Genomic DNA, 20,435 nt, shown 5'->3' on the forward strand with positions numbered 1-20,435 from the left:
GTGTTACAGCCCAAATCAATCTCAGTTTGTTTTGCCCAATACTCATTCAAGATCTGATCCAGCTCCCGTTGAGGCCTTTCCACTGACTTCAATAGGAATTGGAACAAGCCTTCAGGGCATGAGGCAGCTTAACTGATCAGAGACCTTGTATGAATGTAAGGACTGCATGGGATTTCTATTAGCCCTAATGCGGAACTATAGCTGAAGAACCAGTGTTGTGGGTCTCTGTATTCCACGAGCATCCTGCCAATCAAGGGATAGAAGCAAAAGGTAAAAAATAAACCAAAATAGGCAGGCAGTAACCAAGCCATGAATGCAAGCCGTGAAGGTCATTTGTAGCTGAATTTCTTCATTACTACGGGGGAATGACACATTCAATAATAGCAGGGTTTCTCTTGATCTGTGACATAGGCTTTGGAAGGAAAACCAAATGGAATGTTGGGTCAATCGTTAATTCTTCTCATGATGCGAAACTTACACACAAAAGAGTGTTTAAAAGTCCAAAGTCTGGTTGAAGTGTGAACCCTGGGAACCCCTGCATGTCAAAAGCAGGGAAGGTGGATGAATAAAATTAGGGGCCTATAAAGTTTGGTAACCTAATGAAAGTAAATCTTAAAAAACAAAACACCTTCCATATTTAAACATTGCAAAATTGGCCAGATGCATTTTTCTTAGAGATGGTGGGTAGGTGTCTTCTTATTGTGAAGCATCAGGAATAGGCAACCAGCAGAGGTAGACACTGCACTACACGGACCCATCGGTCTGCTCCAATAAGGCAACTCTTGTGTCCTCAGTGAGGGTCTGATCAAAGGTAAAATCCACTGAATGAGTTTTGGGTTAGGCCCTGAATGCCAGCTGATCTCTCATCCTGAATTTACTCTCAGGACAGAAAGTTATTTTGTATATGGTGTCTTGCTGTTGAGCTGAATTTCTATTATTGCGTAAAAGTGTGGTAAGATGACTTGCTAACATGATGGGTGTTTCTTTAGGACGGAAATGACAGCATCTGAACTATAAATGGGAAGTGTGCTCACTCCAGCACCCGCATTTTGAAACTGTAACATGGAAATTCTTGTTAAGTCAATAAGTGGCAAACCAAAGGAGGAAAATTAATCTGGTGAAACTCAAAGTAGAGTGAGTGAAGTACTGACATTTATAATAGTTGCACTGTAATAAAAAAGGCTGAAGTTAATCCACTCCAAGCCATCTTTAATTTTACTATCCCACTTGACTAGACTCCACGAAACATGTTTGACATATGGTTTGTAAACAGTTTGTGAAAATGGTCAAACCCCACTAAGTGTGTCAGGTTTAAAGCATTTTGAACTGAAACCAAATCTTGATCCGATGACATGATCACTGGGCCCAGCACTCTCTTCCCCAATAAAAACATCATTTTCCAATTTCAATCTCCTGAAGACAAAACAACACAAGAAGAACTATTGTCCTTTAAGAGGAAAGCCATTGTATTACACTCTGCAGAATGCTCCCTAAGTCAACAATCAACTTTTGTCTTCATGATGATGATAAAGTGAATTGATGATATATTATACTGTCATTCTGTCCTTTAGCTGAAAGTTCAACCCCACTAAGATTCCTTTCAAGGTGGAATTAAAAAAAAAAGAGGAAAGGAAAGGTGAAGATGAGGCTATTTTGGGAAAGAAAGCTGTGTTGCATAGCAGCAGCTTGGCAGATCCCCTTTCTCTCCCTCCAAAAAAATACTGGTTATAGGATCTGGCTTATACATGTTATATATTTATGAACCCTCACCAATGCAGAGAGTACACAATCAAAACAGTCCGAGTTGTTACTTGGACAGCTGACCCAGCTGCACAGTAGTGGGAACTTTTTACTTTCATGTAGCTGTAAAGGAATGCATAGCCACAGATGCCCAAATATGAAGGGCAATCATGCTGCCAGAGCCTGCTACTTTCTGGAGATCAAAGGCATTCTAGATTTCTATTGTTTTTCATCTCTTTTGGTATGAACACTGCAATTTTTGTTAGCAAGACGAATTACCCAAGTGGGCTCACTTTCTATTTTTTATACAGAAGGTTAGTGGGAAGAATCTTGTGTGATATTGTTCTCTTCAATTCCTTTCCTCACAGGCTGTGATATACATTAGGCACTAACCGTGAGAGAAAATCAAAGCGACTCACACAAGGCTGAGTGGTCTAGGAGCACATCTTAGTTTAGTTCATCTTCAGGTTACTTATAAAAATAGGATTTAATCTTACCAATAATTTGCTTGGGAAGTGGGATATGGAAGTATATTCAGACCTAACAAATGTACTTCTGCTTTTCAGTCCTCAGTTTTATATTGTTGATTTCTTATTAACCATTTGCATTTCTTGCTGCCCCGCTACACCCTATGGAGGCAATCACACTCATTTAATACATTTATGTATTTAAATTAGCCCGGTATTGCAACTTTCAGCATCCCATTATGTTATGCAATAATTTCAGCCCTGTGTCTTGTCTGGAAAAGTTGGTCCAAATATTTCTGTCCCCAAAACAGAAATGAGGCTCATTTCTTCTTGGAAATCTAAATGAGTCTTAAACATGAAGTTTTTATTCATGTGGGTGACTTTCACACATGATGCTATCAAAATTTGGGACTATCTTTAAAATCCTCAGAAACTCAAACTCTTGAAAATTGTAACCCAGAGAATGTACTTATTAGATTTTTTTAAATCATCCATTAGAAAATACAAAGATGTGAAACATGGGCAATGTTAATGATTGAGGAATTCTAGTTGTCATGGATGCATTTAATTAAATACACAGAAAAAAAGGTTGGGGAGGCTCTTCAGCAAAGGCAATACCATTAGATCTCATTGATCAATAGGTTAGTATTAAGTTTAACTAGCTCTTAAAAATCCAGCAATATTCATAGACCTGCTGCTGTGTAACTTTTGTTTGTTTCACTTTGTTTTATCTTTATATTTCTCCATACAAGGGTGGCTGTGGCCTTTGTAAATTTGCCAGTTTTACCCAAGATGAACAGATAAGATTATCTTAGTGTCCACAAGATTTCTTTGTAATTGTCTATTATATAATGCTGTAGGAAATACCTTGAATACGATAAATATTCAAGTTAAAGTACAAATACTATTTAGTTGTCTAGACAACTGGCAAGATTTTACTTGGTTTTCCACCACAGTGCATTTGGCTGATGTTTTACAAGAAGAAAACACCCAAAAATGATTGCAAAAAGAGTTACAACCCTATTAAATACAATAGGAAGTTGTTGTTTTAAAAAATATATTTTAAAAGGATCGTTGAGGGTGGTTTTTAAGCAAAATGTGAGGTTATAAGATTAAAATAATAAACAGGAGGACAGTTTTATATTTAGAAATATGGATTAGAGATTTCTGCAAGGAACACATATTTTAGCAGGTACTTTCCACATCTTTACTGGAAACCATAATATAAGCCTCACTAGATACATTTTTGGCATACATCCACATTTTTTCCAAGTAGTAGAGCTTCCAGTAGACACCTGACCTCTGAAACTTAAAGCCTCGAGCCATAATCTAGCTAGCAGAAAGTTATTCCTCATATAGAGCTAGACCATGAGTTAACAATCTTCCCTGAGACAGTGGCAATATGTGCTACCCCTGCAGCAGCCCAATAGGGAGATTCTGACTATGACCTATTGAGTCACAATCTCTCTCCCAGTCTCCCTGCTGCTCTGGTTGAGGGAGTACACCATGCCAGGTTTGTACCTGGTACAGATATGCCGCCTCGTGCATTGGAGGCCAAGCCAAGGCTCCAGCCTTTTGTGTTTCCCCTCCTGCATTGTGAGTGGCACAACGGGTAGCTCAGTGGTGCCTTCTGCCCCCTTTACTATCTTGTGTGGACATACAAGCCGGGCCACAATCTAGCTCACGGTAAATTATCTTGAAATAATGATCCACAGTAAGACACCGGTGCTGTGTAGGCTCTTAAGAACATAAGAACGGCCATACTGGGTCAGACCAAAGGTCCATCAAGCCCAGTATCCTGTCCTCTGACAGTGGCCAATGGCAGGTGCCCCAAAGGAAATGAACAGACAGGTTATCATCTAGTGTTCCATGTCCTGTCTCCAATCCCAGCTTCTGGCAAACACAGACTAGGGACACCATTCCTGCCCATCCTGGCTAATAGCCATTGAGGGACCTATCTTCCATGAATCTATGTAGCTCCCTTTTGAACCCCTTTATAGTACTGGCCTTCACAACACCCTCTGGCAAGGAGTTCCAGAGGTTGACAGTGCGTTGCGTGAAAAAATACTTTCTTGTGTTTGTTTTAAACCTGCTACCTATTAATTTCATTTGGTGGCCCCTTGTTCTTGTATTATGCGAAGGAGTAAATAACACTTCCTTATTTACTTTCTCTGTACCACTCATGACTTTATAGACCTCTATCATATCCTCCCTTAGTCGCCTCTTTTCCAAGCTGAAAAGTGCCAGTCTCATTAACCTCTCCTCATTTGGAAGCCGTTCTATACCCCTGATCATTTTTGTTGCCCTTTTCTGAACCTTTTCCAATTCCAATATATCTTTTTTGAGATGGGGCGACCACATCTGCACACAATATTCAAAGTGTGGGCGTACCATGGATTTATATAGAGGCAATATGATATTTTCTGTCTTATTATCTATCCCTTTCTTGATGATTCCCAATATTCTGTTTGCTTTTTTGACTGCCACTGCACATTGAGTGGATGATTTCAGAGAACTATCTACTATCCTCTTGTGACTATTCTATTATTTGACCAACACAGTGATTTCTCTTAAAACCAGGTAGCAGTGCTATGAGCACTTATTTAGATGTCCATTTTTAGTACATTAACACTGCCAGTAGTATACTTGTAAGTCGTCATCGCTGCCAAAGGGAAGATAATACAAAAACTTACATACTAGAAAAGTAAGTTTCTTCTCCGACAATCCCTTTGGCCCACTGCTCCTGTCAAGCTGGGTAATGTCTCATTGAGTTTCAATGGTATTTATGCCCCTGTAATGAGATTCACTCACTGCTGAGGCACTTCCTTGTGGCTGGGTCGGGGGATTAGCTCTGACTTCCTTACTCTCAGTTTACGCTGTGGCCCTCCAGCCACGTCACTGTACAGTTATCCCCTTCCAGGGTATCAAAGTCTCACCAGACTAGCTGTGCAGGTGCCATTCCAGGCAGTCTTTCCATTCAAGACTGTGCTACTTTCCCCACGGCTGGTAGGCGACCCCAGACCCAACCACTATTCCAAGTTCCAGTCCAAAGACCCTACAATGAGAAGCCAAGGTTAGCACCTTCTCAAGCCTTGCTGCCGTTTCCCTGGTCTTCTTCCTATGCTGCCCTCTGCAGGCCTCCTTCTCCACCACCTCTCTGCGTAAACCCTTCCCTCAGGGTGAGGATCCCAGGGCTTCCGCTCCCCCCAGTTTCCTGCTCTCCTCACTGTGCCTGGAGAGTGACTGCAGACTTTCACGCTGCCACCCTCTTCTGCTCTCCCTTCCTGGCTTTATAAAAGCCCTGCCTACTCCTGCCAAGGTGGGTTCCATCTTCAATTAGTGCTTGTCCTCCAACCTAACTCCCCCCGCCTCGCAAGTGCAGCCTATCAAGTTAATTAGCCCGTCCAGTACTCCAAAGGTGGTGTGGGTTGAGCACCCCATCACATACTCTCCCCCTCAAGATTGCAGTCCTCCGGGGTATGGATGCCTCCTACCCTGAGCATCTGCCGAAGCTGGGCTCACAGGTCACCCCACTCCTGCTCTAGTTCCCCTGCTCAGAGAAATAGTTTGCCCTTCTGCTGTTACTTTTCCCTCTGGAACTGTACAGCCACTTGTAAAGTCTGCTCCATGGCTATCAATTTCTCTTCTAGCCCCTTCTCTTGCTCTGCAGACACCTTCAAAACCCTCTCCCTCAGCATCTGAGTCCCCACTGTCTACTGACTGGTCTCACTGTCTACCTCACCTCCTTCAGGTGGGTCTTTGGAGGTGCCTTTCTCTCCTCCAGTTCTTTCTCACCCTCTATCATCACTGCCCCTTCAGCTTTCTCTATGACGGTTGCACAGGCTGAAGCCTACTAACCCTGTCTTCCAGCCCTTAGTCAGGATCCTGCCCTTCCCTCGGCCATGGTTCTGCTCTATGTGAGGACAACGCCCTAATTCCCCGAAGGAAAAACAGGCACCAGCCCTTTTCTTCTCTCTCAACAGGTGGGACGTCTCATGGCTTTCCTGTCTTCCTGCCTTCAGGGTAGGGCTTCTCGTCTCCATCCCGGGAGGCATCCACTTTTAATGTAACCCCTCTGACCACAGACATAGCACTGCCTTGGCAGGGCTTCTGACCTCCTGGCCCGGAACCTCTTTTCCATTTTCTGCCCCTTTGGCCCCTGCTCGCTTCCTGGAGAATCTTAAGTAAATATTGCTGCTGTTCACCTACTTCAGCCAAATAACCCTGTAGGTATATCTGCACCTCCCATTGTCTTCACTGGTTCTCCAGGGCCTGTGTAAGTAGGGCTCGGACTGGGATGCTGGAACAATTTGCATAGTGGGGGTGCTGAGAGCCATTGAACCAAACCATAAACCCTGGATATGATGGAAACCACTTCAAGCCACGGGGTGCAGCAGTACCCCCAGTACCCCTAGTTCCAGTACCTATGGTTTGGATTCCTCTCTGTTGCCTGTCAGCCCCCTTCAGTGGGAGTGGTAAATCTGGGGACCAGCTCAGGAGGGTATATCTGCCCTCTGCAAAGAAGGCCCCCATACACGGTGGCTCCATAGTCCCTTTTTTCCTGTCCTTTTCCTACTATGGGTCTTCACACTTCTCTTGTCCTCAAGCTTAAGTCTCTCTCCAGATGCAGCCTATGGGTTAATTAGCCCCTTCTGAGCCACTGTATCGCTCTTTAGTGGTGGTGTGAGAGAGAACACCCCCTCACAGCTCCTAAGCCACTAAATTGCTTCTGAAAACTGTACACCTCCCCAGAAGCTGCAACTGCCCATAAAACCATCTGGTACCTGCAGATGGAGGTTACTTTAAATCAGGCCTTCATGTACTCAATAATCAGTCAAAACAATCTTTGCATTTAGGTCCCTCCTTGGACCACGTATAGTCAGGGTTATGTATGAAAAGGTGTCATTCTCTCAGTAAGAATTTGCTTATCATTGTGTAAAAGAGCTGCTATGGTGGGAGATCACGGGATGTAGTGGGAGGATGGGGACCAAGACACCATCTTCAGTGACAGAAAATCAGCTAACTATTCCATAAAACTTCCAAAGGAGGGCAAGGCACTTTTAAGGCGGACTACAGTAAGATTCCAGTAGCTGTCTATTTTCTGCATATCATCATGAAGTCAGTGAGTTTTGGATCAGGCCCTAAATGAATTTTTTAAAAGTAATTTTTAACCACACTTCTATAAATACTGCACTTGTTATTTTCTGGCACTGCCGATGTGGCAATGTTTGCTATTGAGGCATGCTACCCCGCTTGATAGGAACAATGAGTCACACGGATTTCCTGAGGAGTAACTTCCAGAGGCAGAGTGTGAGGTTTCTCGATTCCCAACAATACCAATTAGATGGTCCCCTGACACAAACAAACCTCTAAAAAAAAACCAAAAAACTTTCACTAAAATAACTGTATGCCTGCTGGCTGGATTCAAAATAAATCACTGCCTTCTTTAAATAATCCAAACAGAATTCATCTGGGAGTCTGCATAGCAACACTGCTAATGAGCCAGCCTGTCCTATCTAACAACTGTTGATATGTAAGACCTGGCTTCCAGAGAATTCAATGAGGTGAGAAGACTGTACCAAATGAAAGCTGCAAAGGGGGTTGATTTCATACCACTCCTTAGGATGAAGTTGATCAGACATGTACAGATTAGAACTGGAAACCAGATTCAGAGGGTAGCTTCCTTTCAAACACTTCCTGACAAAACCATTGCAAACTCTGATGGGCATTTTGTGATTTAAGAACTCAATTTATACTTTTTAGGAATCCTTGCTTTATCAATGCAGTGCACTGCTTGGTTATTCAGATCTAGTTTAAAAAGCAAATTAAGGTTTCTAAGATGAACTAGCAGCCTGGGGCACTCTTTTTATTTGAAAAGAAATGCGTATGAGCTCAGATAAATGATTAAAGAAAATATTTTCCGTATGTTTCATATGGCCCCTCAGGTGCATTCCATCATGGTGGCCTGCTCCACTGAAGGCAGCACACTTACAGGTGTGGTTAGGATTCTAAAGATAAAGTCATTTGCTTGATTATGATACCATATTATCCTGCTTTGAATGGACAAATAAATGTGACTGTAAAATATATCACTGATAATATTATACATAAAAGACCTAATGCAACAAAATCTATTAAGGTGACCAATCCTGTGAAATGCTGAGCTCCCTCAGTTCAGCAGGAGTGGAGAGTCACAGAACATTGCTGGATCAGGCCTTAGGCAAGTAGACTCATAGAATCATAGAACTGGAAGGGAGAACTCAAGAGGTCATCTAGTCCAGTCCCCTGCACTCAAGGCAGATTTAAGTATTATCCAGACCATCCCTGACAGGTGTTTGTCCAACCTGCTCTTAAAAATCCGCAGTGATGGAGATTCCACCACCTCCCGAGGCGATTTATTCCAGTGCATAACCACCCTGACAGCTAGGAAGTTTTTCCTAATGTCCAACCTAAACCGTCCTTGCTGCAATTTAAGCCTATTGCTTCTTGTCCTATCCTCAGAGGTTAAGAAGAACGATTTTTCTCCCTCCTCCTTGTAACAACCTTCTCTTCTCCAGACTAAACAAACCCAATTTTTTCAATCTTCCCTCATAGGTCATGTTTTCTAGACCTTCAATTATTTTTGTTGCTCTTCTCTGGACTTTCTCCAGTTTGCCCACATCTTTCCTGAAATATGGCACCCAGAACTGGACACAATACTCCAGTTGAGGCCTAATCAGCGCAGAGTAGAGCGGAAGAATTACTTCTCGTGTCTTGCTCACAATATTCCTGCTAATACATCCAAGAATGGTGTTTGCTTTTTTTGCAACAGCGTTACACTGTTGACTCATATTTAGCTTGTGATCCACTATGACCCCCAGATCCCTTTCATGAGCATGAGCAAGTATCATGAAGCATGAAATTTTACTATGTAATCTTAGAATGAGCATCATATTGCAACAGTCTGATTAAAATAAATAAGAAGGGGAAGCAACTCCAAATCGGAGGCTAATTAAAACTTACATCCACTTCTCCTTGATCAATTACATAGAAGTTGTCTCCTTCGTCACCTGGAAGCAAAAATATAAATGATGATTGTTTTCACAATGTCTGCTGGATGGTTATATAAATAATTTCCAATCCCCATATTTGATTCTACCCATATTTGCACAGGTTTGCAGAGCTGATTATTTAAAGAGAAAATCATTTCCTTAACATCCATGCCTCATTTTGCTCATGAACAGAAATATCAGGGGTGATTATTTATATTTTTTTATCAGTTGTATTGGTTTATCCATTTCGATTTATTTAAAATGAAGGCAAACACATTAGAAACTTTTAATACCCTCAGGATACTAAAGTCCTGCTTGACTTTCTCTAAGCTTGCAAGTAAGTTGCCAAGTCTGGTAACTATGGATACGACATAGTGAGGTGCTGAGCACTCTCAACGACCATTGAAAATATTTTCCATCTTTTATTACTCTGTGCCAGAGTCCACCCCCTTTATTCATGTTGAGTAGTACTTTACTCCATGAGTAGCCCCCATTTAAAGCCACGTGAATACTTTTTTATTAGTATTATCTTTATTTATTTAGATCGTGGAAGCACCTAAGAGCCTCAGTCATGGACCAGGATCCCATTATGTTAGGTGCTGATACTACAGAACAAGACATTCCCGTGCTCCAAAGAGCTTACAATATAAATAAATACTTAGATACTTCTGAAATAAGATACTGCTGCCTGTGAGCAAAGATGGTAAAATCTCTGGCCCTATAATTTTCTGAACATCAGAAAGAGTGGCATAAATTATACAATCTGAGCAAATTTGTACGGAAAAAAGTGTGGAAATTTACCCTGCTGTATGACCGTTTCTCCAGCAATGTGCATAACGGGGAACATGGCATCAAATATGTCACTACAAAAGAAAATAAACATCCATTGTTGAGTCAAACTTGTTCCTTATTGAGTCACCAGTACTGAAGTCACTCTGCTTTGTTAATCCTTCAGATTTTGCAAAAAAAAAAAAAGAAAAAGAAAAACGTTAATTGCAGCAGCACATGGAGTCCCCAGCTGGCAAAACACCAGAAAAGCTAGTTCTGTGGGAGCCATACTTTAAAACTAAGTCAGACAGTGACTCAACCCACCCATGCTATTTTGAAAGAACTTCCAAAATTTATGTGTACAGACCCATTCTTAAATTAAAGCATTCTACAAACTAGCCAGCTCATGCTTTTTATTCTCTAAGGCCAGAATTTTCAAAAGACCTCAGTTCCCTTTTAGGCACCGTAAAGTGGCCAGATTTTCAAAACAGCCCAGTGTGTGTCACAATGGAAGCTGTTGGAAGCCCAAAATAGAAGCACAGCCCCTTTTGAAAATGAGGCTCCATTTTTACCAGCAAAGCCCATTGCACAAAGCAGGATGCATTCGGAAATATAAAGGACTAAATTAAGACAGCATAAGAGCTGGCAAGGGATTACACTTCCAGTGCAGAGGTAAATATATGAAGCCAAATTCTGACTTTAGTTACGCTCAGTGACTTTAGCAGAGTTACTAGTGTGATGAAAATTCGGCCAATGCTATGGAAACACTCAAGCTATGCAAGCGCACTGCACTAATTCATCTTTCCCGGACTCCACTCAGCACCATGATTTTAAACATATAGAACAAGCTTGTCACTTGCCCTTACAAGGCCAGGCTGGGCAGTAAGGAACATGACCCACCCTCCACAATCACTTTAGGCTGCCTGCCCATGTTGGAGCGAGAGCAGGCTCCACAGAACCTCCCCACACAGGTGGAGGATGGGGAGCAAGGACTGGGTAGTGCCTGGGTTACTCCTCCCCCAATTAATCAGTGTAAAGGGCTGAAGGAAACCACTTCCCACCACCAGCAAAGGGGAGGAATTGTGACTGGCTTCTCCCAGAGTGGTGCATCAACTTACGGCCCCTCCCACAGAGTGAGATGTAAACGCTCCATAAAATGGAGCAAATTCCTCCCAATCACAAATAAGTGAAAACAGTGAAGAAATTTAAAAGGTTCATCAAAATAGCCAGGAAGTCAGCCACAAACCCATGGTGGATTTCAATCCCTTATATGGGAAATGCACATTGTAAAATCCCATTATGAGCTTATTTCCTGTCCAACAGTTCCACAGTCCACTCAGATGCAGTTATAGGAAATGTTCACTCATTATTCAAGCGGGGCATATCTTTCCTCCTGAGCAGTCAGTACGTTTCCACTGCTAGGGCTAGATGGTGTGATTAGCATGCAGGCCTGTGTAGGGGGCAGTGCCGAACCTAGGGGAGAACTGGCAGGGATTGTGCCTCTCTTGGAGCCACCCAGTGTGCCCACAGGTGCTGTACTCTCAGTAGCTCTGTCTTATGCTGGGGCCTGGCAGAATCAGATCAGGGAGCCTCAACTGGCTCCCTGTGTTACCCTCTCCTCTGTGCCAAGCAGAGATCTAAGAGCCCACTAGCACTGAAGGCACTTTGTGCTTCAGAGGATCAGGCTCTGAAGATTATGCCACTAAACAGAGAAATCACAACGTGGACAAAAATAATCAAAAACAAAATGTGACTGTTTGAACAGATTTGGAAACCATTTTTGGACTAAATACAGAGAAATAACCACGCACAATGTCAGCTTTTTATCTCTTGTTTGAAGGTTGTGTTTTATTTATATCTTAACAACCGACTGTACAAATAGTGGCTGATAAATTATGTACAGCACTGCACCTTTCTCCAAAATGGTTTGTTATCAGCTTTCTGAACATCTCTTCCTTTTATCAAAAATGTTTTCAAACTCCTAGGTTAAAAACTACTGCTACAAAGATTGTCAAAGAAGTAATGAATTAGATTTTCAGAAATAACTGTTTGGCATTACTAAACTAATACTGCCCTGCTTAAATATACAGGAATACATTGCGTATTTTAACACGATCCTCTCTCTACTAGAGCAAATCTTCAATTTTTTTAACAGAAACTTTATAAACACACATAATTGCAGGGTAAATGTTAGCGAGCAAGCAAGCGAGAAAGTTAACAAAACTAATATTGATATTGATTTGCATTTCCAGATATCAATATGTGGGTATAACTAATGGACAAATTTAAGTGATCAGCCATTATATGAATGTCACTGAAAATAGTTATTCATGTTTCTGGTCCATCATGGAACTGTTGTTCCTAAGGTATATGGCAAGGCTGACATTTTCAAAAATGACTACGATTTTAAGTGTTTCAATTTTTGGATCCCCAAATTAAGACACATTAAATGGACCTGATTTTCAGAAAATGCTGAACTACCACCCTCTGAAAATCAGTCTCCTTTAACACATCTCAAGTTGGGCCCCCCAAAATTGAGGCACACAATAGCTCACAAAGCCCTTCTGAAAACCTTGGCCTAATAACCTACCAAACTCATAATTTCATTGCACCAAAACTGACCTTTGATTTAATTTAGGCTACTATGGAATTGATGTTGAAACAATAGATATCATTTATTGGTTTTGATTTACAACATACAAAATAGTTTAAAATTAAAAAAAAATTACCCTGAGAGAGCATGCCAATTATTTTTTTTTAAGTTAAAAAGTTTGGTCATGATCTGTTTTAGCTGACATTTGAAAATACAACACTAATTTTCTATCAATATATATTTTCATGTTCAATATACAATTTCATGCTAGAAAACCTGAGTAGGAGTGATGTGTAGAAAACAAAGCTGGTTTTAAGAAATAGATGAACTAAGGAAAACTAGTGGCGCTCACTAAAGAGATAATATGGTCAAGGCCCAGATTTTGACCTTCTTCTTTTTGCTACAAGGTGTACATGTTATTTTTAGAATGGTTCACAACAGTCTTTTGTCCACGAAAGACATAAACATAGAAGTGCTATAAACAGCCCTGCCTGTGTAGTAGAATTGTAACAGATGTGTGGAGGGGATCTGAATTTTTGTTTCCAAGTTGCTGTTATTTATATATATTTTAACATATACACATAAATTCCTCCAAACAAAATTTTTTATTAAAAAAACTGTCTGTGGTTGTTTAAGCAGCACAGTAACACAATGATATAAAAAGCTAGGAAACCACTAGCTAAATCTTCACCCAAACTTTGAAACCTACTCATGAACCATGATTTCATCTTCTCCATATTACAGTCTTTCCCTATCTACTGCTTCTACAGCACACATGACTCCACTCACCACCTCTCCACCAAATACTGACTCCAACCAAGTTTTTGAATGGTACGGAATGCTGAAGTAGATGGTTAATGTACATGGGATAGATTTTTACTCAATGCCTTTGTGTATCAGTGTGTGGTGTGGGAGAATTGCTAACACGAGGTATTACTTGTTTTTCAATGTATCCTTTGTAATGTGTTATTTAGGTGATGGAATCAGGATGTAGGGTGTTGTGTTTGGGTTTTTCAGTTGCTGAAATTGGTGGTTGGAGTTACACGGTTGTCCATAAATTACGTAACACAGTAGGGGGTAGGTGGGTCCTAAATTCTGCATGTTTGTTTCAGTGTTACAAGGAGTTACAAGGGGCTGGTGGGTCTTGAAAATCTCCAAAAAAATGTGTTATGTTATTTATGGACAACCCCTAATATGTGGTGGGGAAAGAGGGATGCCCAGTGCCTCTGCATCCAGACACCTACACCTGAAGGATTCCCCCAGCACTGCTGCCTCAGCTCTCTACACAATATTTCCCTCGAAGCTTCTTAGCTCACTCATCTCTAATGTCAATACTGCTTCTCCTCAGCCTTTTACTCCCCAGGGGAAAAAGCTTTATGTCTATTCTGTTGCTCTTCCACAGTCTCTACTGGCTACCTCTTGAAAAGGTGAGTTCTCGTTGCTATGGCAGTTGGGGCCAAAACCAGTGCGCCAATCAAAAGGCTTTGCGGGCAGTTTTTGGCATGGAACCATTGATGCAGATGGGACTGTATGTACTTGAGACTCCCATTGGTGCTTCAGGGAAAGACTGGCAGGACTCAGCCACCAATGATAAACTCCACAGAGGGTTATGCAGATTTAATTTTTTGTAACTTTGTGATAATATAATCTAAAACAGTAAATGAAATTACAAGCAAAGATTCTGAGCTGTACATAATATAAAGCTTGATTATTAACTAGTTCAACAAGGTGAAACTGAGGAATCTGTTTAGACCTGAAATCTCTATCTATTCCATCAAAAAATGCCATCTGTCTTGTCTCAGAATATCAAAATTTAAAGGATTTTTTTAAAGGGTTGCAAATATCAAAGACACAGCAAGTTTTAACATGTTGAGGGTTTCCATAAAGCGTACAAGAGGATTGCAAACAACTGAAGTCAGATCTGAGACCAAAGGGCCTAGTTTCTCTGCTGGCTTCCACCTTATATAAGTTTTTATACCTGTACAAGGTGGGTCAATTTCACTGCTGCTGTAACTGAGCAAAATTCCACTCAAGTCATTGGAGCTGCACCCATTTACACCAGCAGAGAGTTTGGCACAGTGAATGCCAGGTGGGTATAACACACTACACCATTTTGATTTGGTAGTCTTTCACATCCGCCTGCCCAGGTGTAAAGCACAACACAAGATGAAAGGCAGTAGGCAGGAACAGGGGCGGCTCTAAGCATTTTGCTGCCCCAAGCACGGCAGGCAGGCTGCCTTCGGCGGCTTGCCTGCGGAGGGTCCGCCGGTCCCGCGGCTTCAGCGGACCTCCCGCAGGCGTGCCTGCAGGAGGTCCGCCAAAGCCACGGGACCGGCGGACCCTCCGCAGGCACGCCTGCAGGAGGTCCGCCGAAGCCGCGGGACCAGCGGACGCTCTGCAGGCAAGCCGCCGAAAGCAGCCTGCCTGCCGCTCTCGCGGCAACCGGCAGAGCGCCCCCAGTGACTTGCCACCCCAAGCACACGCTTGGCGTGCTGGTGCCTGGAGCCGCCCCTGGGCAGGAAGGCCTAAGAGATTTACTTTATAATGAAAAAAATGGTAAAAATAAATAATCTCAGGCGCTGTTGCAATGAGGTTATTTTGAATCAACATAGAAAGTGAGAAAGGAAAAAAAAACAATATCTTCTGTAGGTAACGCAATGCTGGCAATGGACAATTGAGAACAACCTTGTTAAAGCCAAATGACAGAACAGGATTTCAAAATCAGACCATGGCAATGGCTATACAAGGAAACTATGGAACATAATTTATCAGTTTCAAAATCAGATTTGTTTTCAGCCCCTACTATGGTGAGTAGATCACACAAAAGGAAGATGGAGATAGATAAAACGTATACATCGTAGAGAATCCATGACACAAATGGAAAATCCTTATTATACCTTCAGGTATTGTCAGACTTCAGTCAGAATTATTTCATTGTGCAGGCAAACAGAAAACATTCAGTGTGTGTGTGCTATACATACTTTCTCTTCCTTTATCACTTTACCAAAAAATCAATATTGTTGAGGGTAGGTTTGAAAAAATATTAAGCTGATCTGGCATAGTTCCATAAAAGCTCTACAACACTCTCTCAGCATAATACTTGTAAAAACCAATATCACTTCTTACTCGGTTGTGTTGAGCCTCCTTGTTTTCATATACTAAGAGTTGAGCAAACATGTTCCATGGGAACCCTGCATTTCAAATTCTTTGTTTAGTCCTATTCTGTTATATCCGAGTCCTATAGTAGGTTTTTTGTCTGATTTTGTTTTTCCTTTTGTAAGGCAGAGTACTGAGCTCATCTCATTAATGTTCATACAATGCAGACTTGGACTGTGTTTTACAAGCAAATAAAATGTGAAGGTTCCTGCCCTGTGCAGCATACCACTAAATATAAGGCTTCATTCTATTCTTTAATTATTCTTTTTTATCTTCCTGCACCCTCAGGTTTTACAGGCATTCACCAGTTTCCACCATTTATTTTAATCTTGGGCTGATCTGTTCAGGCTTCAGTGTTGTGCTGATCAGTTGTGATGATTTAGTTGGGGTTGGTCCTGCTTTGAGCAGGGGGTTGGACTAGATGACCTCCCGAGATCTCTTCCAACCCTGATATTCTATGATTCTATGATCCGTTCAGTGCTGCAGCTGTGTCGGTCTCAGGATATTAGAGAGACAAGGTGGGTGAGGTAAAACCTTTTATTGGCACAATTTTTGTTGGTGAGAGAGACAAGCTTTCGAGCTACACAGAGCTCATCGTCAGGTCTGGAAAAGTACTAAGAGTGTCATAAGTAAATACAAGATGCAACAGATCATTTAAGATAAGTAGTTAGCACATATTCTAAGGGATCATTTAAGGTGAAGTTGGCCCTAGGTTGCCAATTTTGGTTGGACACATTCCTGGAGGTTTCATCACTTGACATAATCTTTAATTCAAGATTAATCTTTATTCCAACTCTCCAGGACAATCCTGGAGAACTGGCAACCCTAACTGGCTATCATCCATATAGTCAACATTCATATAGTCATAGGACAAAAAGAGTGTGTGTGTGGGGGGCGGGGGGTTAGTTTACAGACTCTTGTAATAAGCCATAAATCCAGTGTCTTTATTAAGATCATGATTTTTAGTGTCTAGTAGAGTTATGAATTTAAACTCCCAGGCTCATCTTTCCAAAGTGTTGTGCAGGTTTCCTTTGAGGATGAGAACTGACAGGTCAGATAAAGAGTGACCACACTCTATAGATGGAGGTTACATACTGTAAGAATGCACCACTGCTTCATTTTGGCTGCAGGCATACTGTACTGGATCTTTTATTTAGAGAAGGCTCCAAATACATTTTTGTGAGATGCACAGAAGGACATTGTAACAAAGTCAAAGCCAATGTTTGTACGCATCGGCATTCTATAAGTATCCCGGGGACGTGTTATCGGAATGAAAAATCATATACTTTAGGCAAAGTAGGCCAAATTCATCTCTAGTGTAACTAGAATGAGGTCAATAGATTTAAGTCAACCAAAGATAAATATGGTCCTATGCGCTGTATATGAATATATGGGATTTGGTTTTTTTATGATCTAACCATCATCATGCATTTACTACTTCCCTTGTTTCTTTATCAAACATGCTTAGAGACGATGCTTGCTAGTGTAATAAAAGCAAAATATTTAGAATGAATCTCTAATAGAAAATTGCTTTAAAACTATGATGAAAAAGCAATATAAAAACATTATAGCATCCTAAAAGCATCTCTCTTTTATATTTATTTAATATAAAACAAGGTTCCACCGATGGTAAATGGCAACCATAAAAAGTTACCATATTTAAGCAACTTATTCTTCATGTACTTTTTAGCATACTTTTTAATTCCAAGCTCCCTCTTCTGGACTATTCCAACTAAGTAAGAAGAGTTACTATATACTATTCATCAGATATAGTTCAATACTCAGGTGGTAGGCTAACACTCTTTATAAGTGACATATCTGAAGATGGTCATTTGCTATTTGCCAGTTTCATTTTGTTACTGTGCTTGGAATTCTTTGAAAATATTTTAGAGTATGTTGGGATTTCAAATATTCCCAAAGTTTTTCAATTTAATATTAAATACAAAATGCACTACGAGCCAGTTGCATGAGCTAGATATCCTACATGTTAAGAAAGTAATAGGAACCTTGGACATTATTTTAAATAACTATCTAGATAAATTACAATTTATACACAAACAAATACTGTACTATGTGCATTAGCTTTGTACTTATTGTTCAGGGTGTGCAGTACATATAAGTAGATCCCCCTCAACCCCTGCTAATGTTTTTAGTTAGCACTTCATTAACATTTGAGGGGAAAGTTTAGATGAAGTTGTTTAATGAGACAGACAAATTACATAGAAAATGATTTTTGTTTTCCAGATGGATATTTCTATGATTAAAGATGAACAAACAATTGACAGAGAATTCACTCTAAGAATTTAATCTGTTTTTCTACTCATGGTACACATGTGAACAAACTGCGATTGGTACAGATCTATTTATACTCACTCGGAAACAGTGTTTACAATTTCTTTTTTTACTCTGGATTTGTCACAAACATTCAATATGCGGTATTCAAAATTTGAGTTATGTTTGTTAACTGTGATCATTCACATGAATCACATGGTATTGCTTCCATCTCCTGATTGCATGCATGTAACTCCCATAATCAGGAGGATGGTTTGAACAAGCCACTGGAGACTGATGATTCTCACAGGAAGCAGTGATAGTATAGAAAAAGATAGAAAATAAGAACAACCAGGGAATTATTTTTTAACTTTTTCCTTTCTGTACCATATAGCTCCTGTTTGAGGCATCTTTACTATAAAAATTAGGTTACTATAGGAAGCATTGGCTAGATTCAGAGTTTAAATTTAATTTGTGCTCATTTCTTGTTTTTAGCTTTTTGCAAAGTAGTTTTGTGTGCCAGAAAATTCCCATGATTATCATCAACTAATTGTATTATCTATTGTTTGCCACCAGTGTGCTTGATTCTGTAAAGACATAGAGGAAGAGATAGCCTCTGTTCCACAAAGCAATCCTACATCAAATTGCAGTTACTGTCATCCAGAGATTGGAGAGTAGAACAGATTTCTGTGGCAAGCATCATGAATGTCAGAGAAAGGTATGTTGCAACTGATCAGCTAATGTTTGACATGCCTCTCCCACATTTTGTCTCACTCATTTCCATTCTGTTGTGTTCCACCACTCTTGGAGATACCAAAGAGCTAAGCACAATAAAAAGATGTATTAGTACCTAAGATTCAATTATAATTTATATTGGGATCAGTGAAACGATTATAAAATATTCTGATAAAGGTTCTCTATAAAAAGTGTCAGGTTTTTTCTTTAAAATTGGATGAGTCTAATTTATCCACTAATTTGAGGATTCTGAGTCCTTCCATGACTGTCACAAAACCACATATCAGCAAGCACTTGATTTTATATTTGCATAGCCAATGTAGCTGACAGATATGTGCAAACTCGTGCACCCACCAATTTTCCTTATTTTTCCCTAGAGCTTCATATTCTCCCCCTAATTTCCTGCACTTCTGGAACAGAATAACTTACATTCACAAAATGAATTAGAGATCCATTTTTTTCAAATAGTCCCTTCTGGGGTTTGTTCCTTGCGTGTTGTGCCACATCAATTTTGAGCTAAACAGTTCCCCTTTTCGAAGCTCCAGTAGCTCAGTTAGGAAATAGAGGTCAATATGCATCTTTGTCTTTCAGGAGGGTCAGTATTTCAGCATTTGGACAGTTTGGAGAAGTGGGGGGTTAAGTCTGAGGAAGCACAAGCTGTTCCCTTTATAGAATGTACATGTACAGAGCTAAATGCATCATTTCACCCTAAACAGCCATATACATTAAGACACATAATGCATTATTTCTTCCCTCTTCCTCGGTCATTGTGGTTCAGAACCTGCACTAACCATTAAAATGAACATCAGAGAAATCTTTGAGACACCCTATAATTAGGGCCCTACCAAATTCACGGTCCATTGTGGTCAGTTTCATGGTCATAGGATTTTTAACAGGGGAAAAAAAAACGTTTGTCATGATAATCAGGATGGCCCATTTCCAACAGTTGACAAGAAGGTGTGAGTAACAGTAGGGGGAAAATTAACATGGGGAAGTAGTTTTGAGTTTGTGTAATGACCCATCCACTCCCAGTCTTTGGATATAAGCTGGCCATCAGGAAGTTTAGACTTGAAATTAGACCAAGGTTTCTAACCATCAGAGGAGTGAAGTTCTGGAACAGCCTTTCAAGGGGAGCAGTGGGAGCAAAAGACATATCTGGCTTCAAGACTAAGCTTGATAAGTTTATGGAGGGGATGGTATGATGGGATAGCTTAATTTTGGTAATTAATTGATCTTTGACTGTTAGCAGTAAATATGCCCATTGTCCTGTGATGGGATGGGATCTGAGTTACTACAGAGAATTCTTTCCTGGGTGCTGGCTGGTGAGTCTTGCCCACATGCTCAGGATTTAGCTGATCGCCATATTTGGGGTCAGGAAGGCATTTTTCTCCAGGGCACATTGGCAGAGGCCCTGGGGTTTTTTGCCTTCCTCTGCAGCCGTGGGGCATGGGTCACTTGCTGGAGGATTCTCTGCACCTTGAAGTCTTTAAACCACAATTTGAGGACTTCAGTAGCTCAGACATAGGTTAGGGGTCCCTTCTGACCATTATGATTCTATGATTTCAGCTATTTAAATCTGAAATTCCACAGTGTTGTAACTGTAGGGATCCTGACCCAAAAGGGTGGGTGGGGGTTTGCAGGGTTACTGGAGGGTGGGGTCATGGTATTGCCACC

At 40.8% G+C, this 20,435-nt stretch overlaps 1 protein-coding gene across 2 annotated transcripts in view; it reads right to left on the reverse strand.

Moving 5' to 3' along the window:
• Positions 1-20,435, reverse strand: part of PRKAR1B (protein kinase cAMP-dependent type I regulatory subunit beta) — a 120,883-nt gene that overhangs the window by 42,917 nt on the left and 57,531 nt on the right. For both annotated transcript variants that reach the window (XM_044980545.1, XM_044980546.1), the window contains 2 exons: positions 10,040-10,101; positions 9,210-9,256 (listed from right to left, as the gene is read on the reverse strand). In XM_044980545.1, coding sequence (XP_044836480.1) covers positions 9,210-9,256; positions 10,040-10,101 — 109 coding nt within the window. The remainder of the gene's footprint in view (positions 1-9,209; positions 9,257-10,039; positions 10,102-20,435) is intronic.

This window comes from Mauremys mutica, chromosome 11, assembly GCF_020497125.1.
Source record: "Mauremys mutica isolate MM-2020 ecotype Southern chromosome 11, ASM2049712v1, whole genome shotgun sequence".
NCBI lineage: Eukaryota > Metazoa > Chordata > Testudines > Geoemydidae > Mauremys > Mauremys mutica.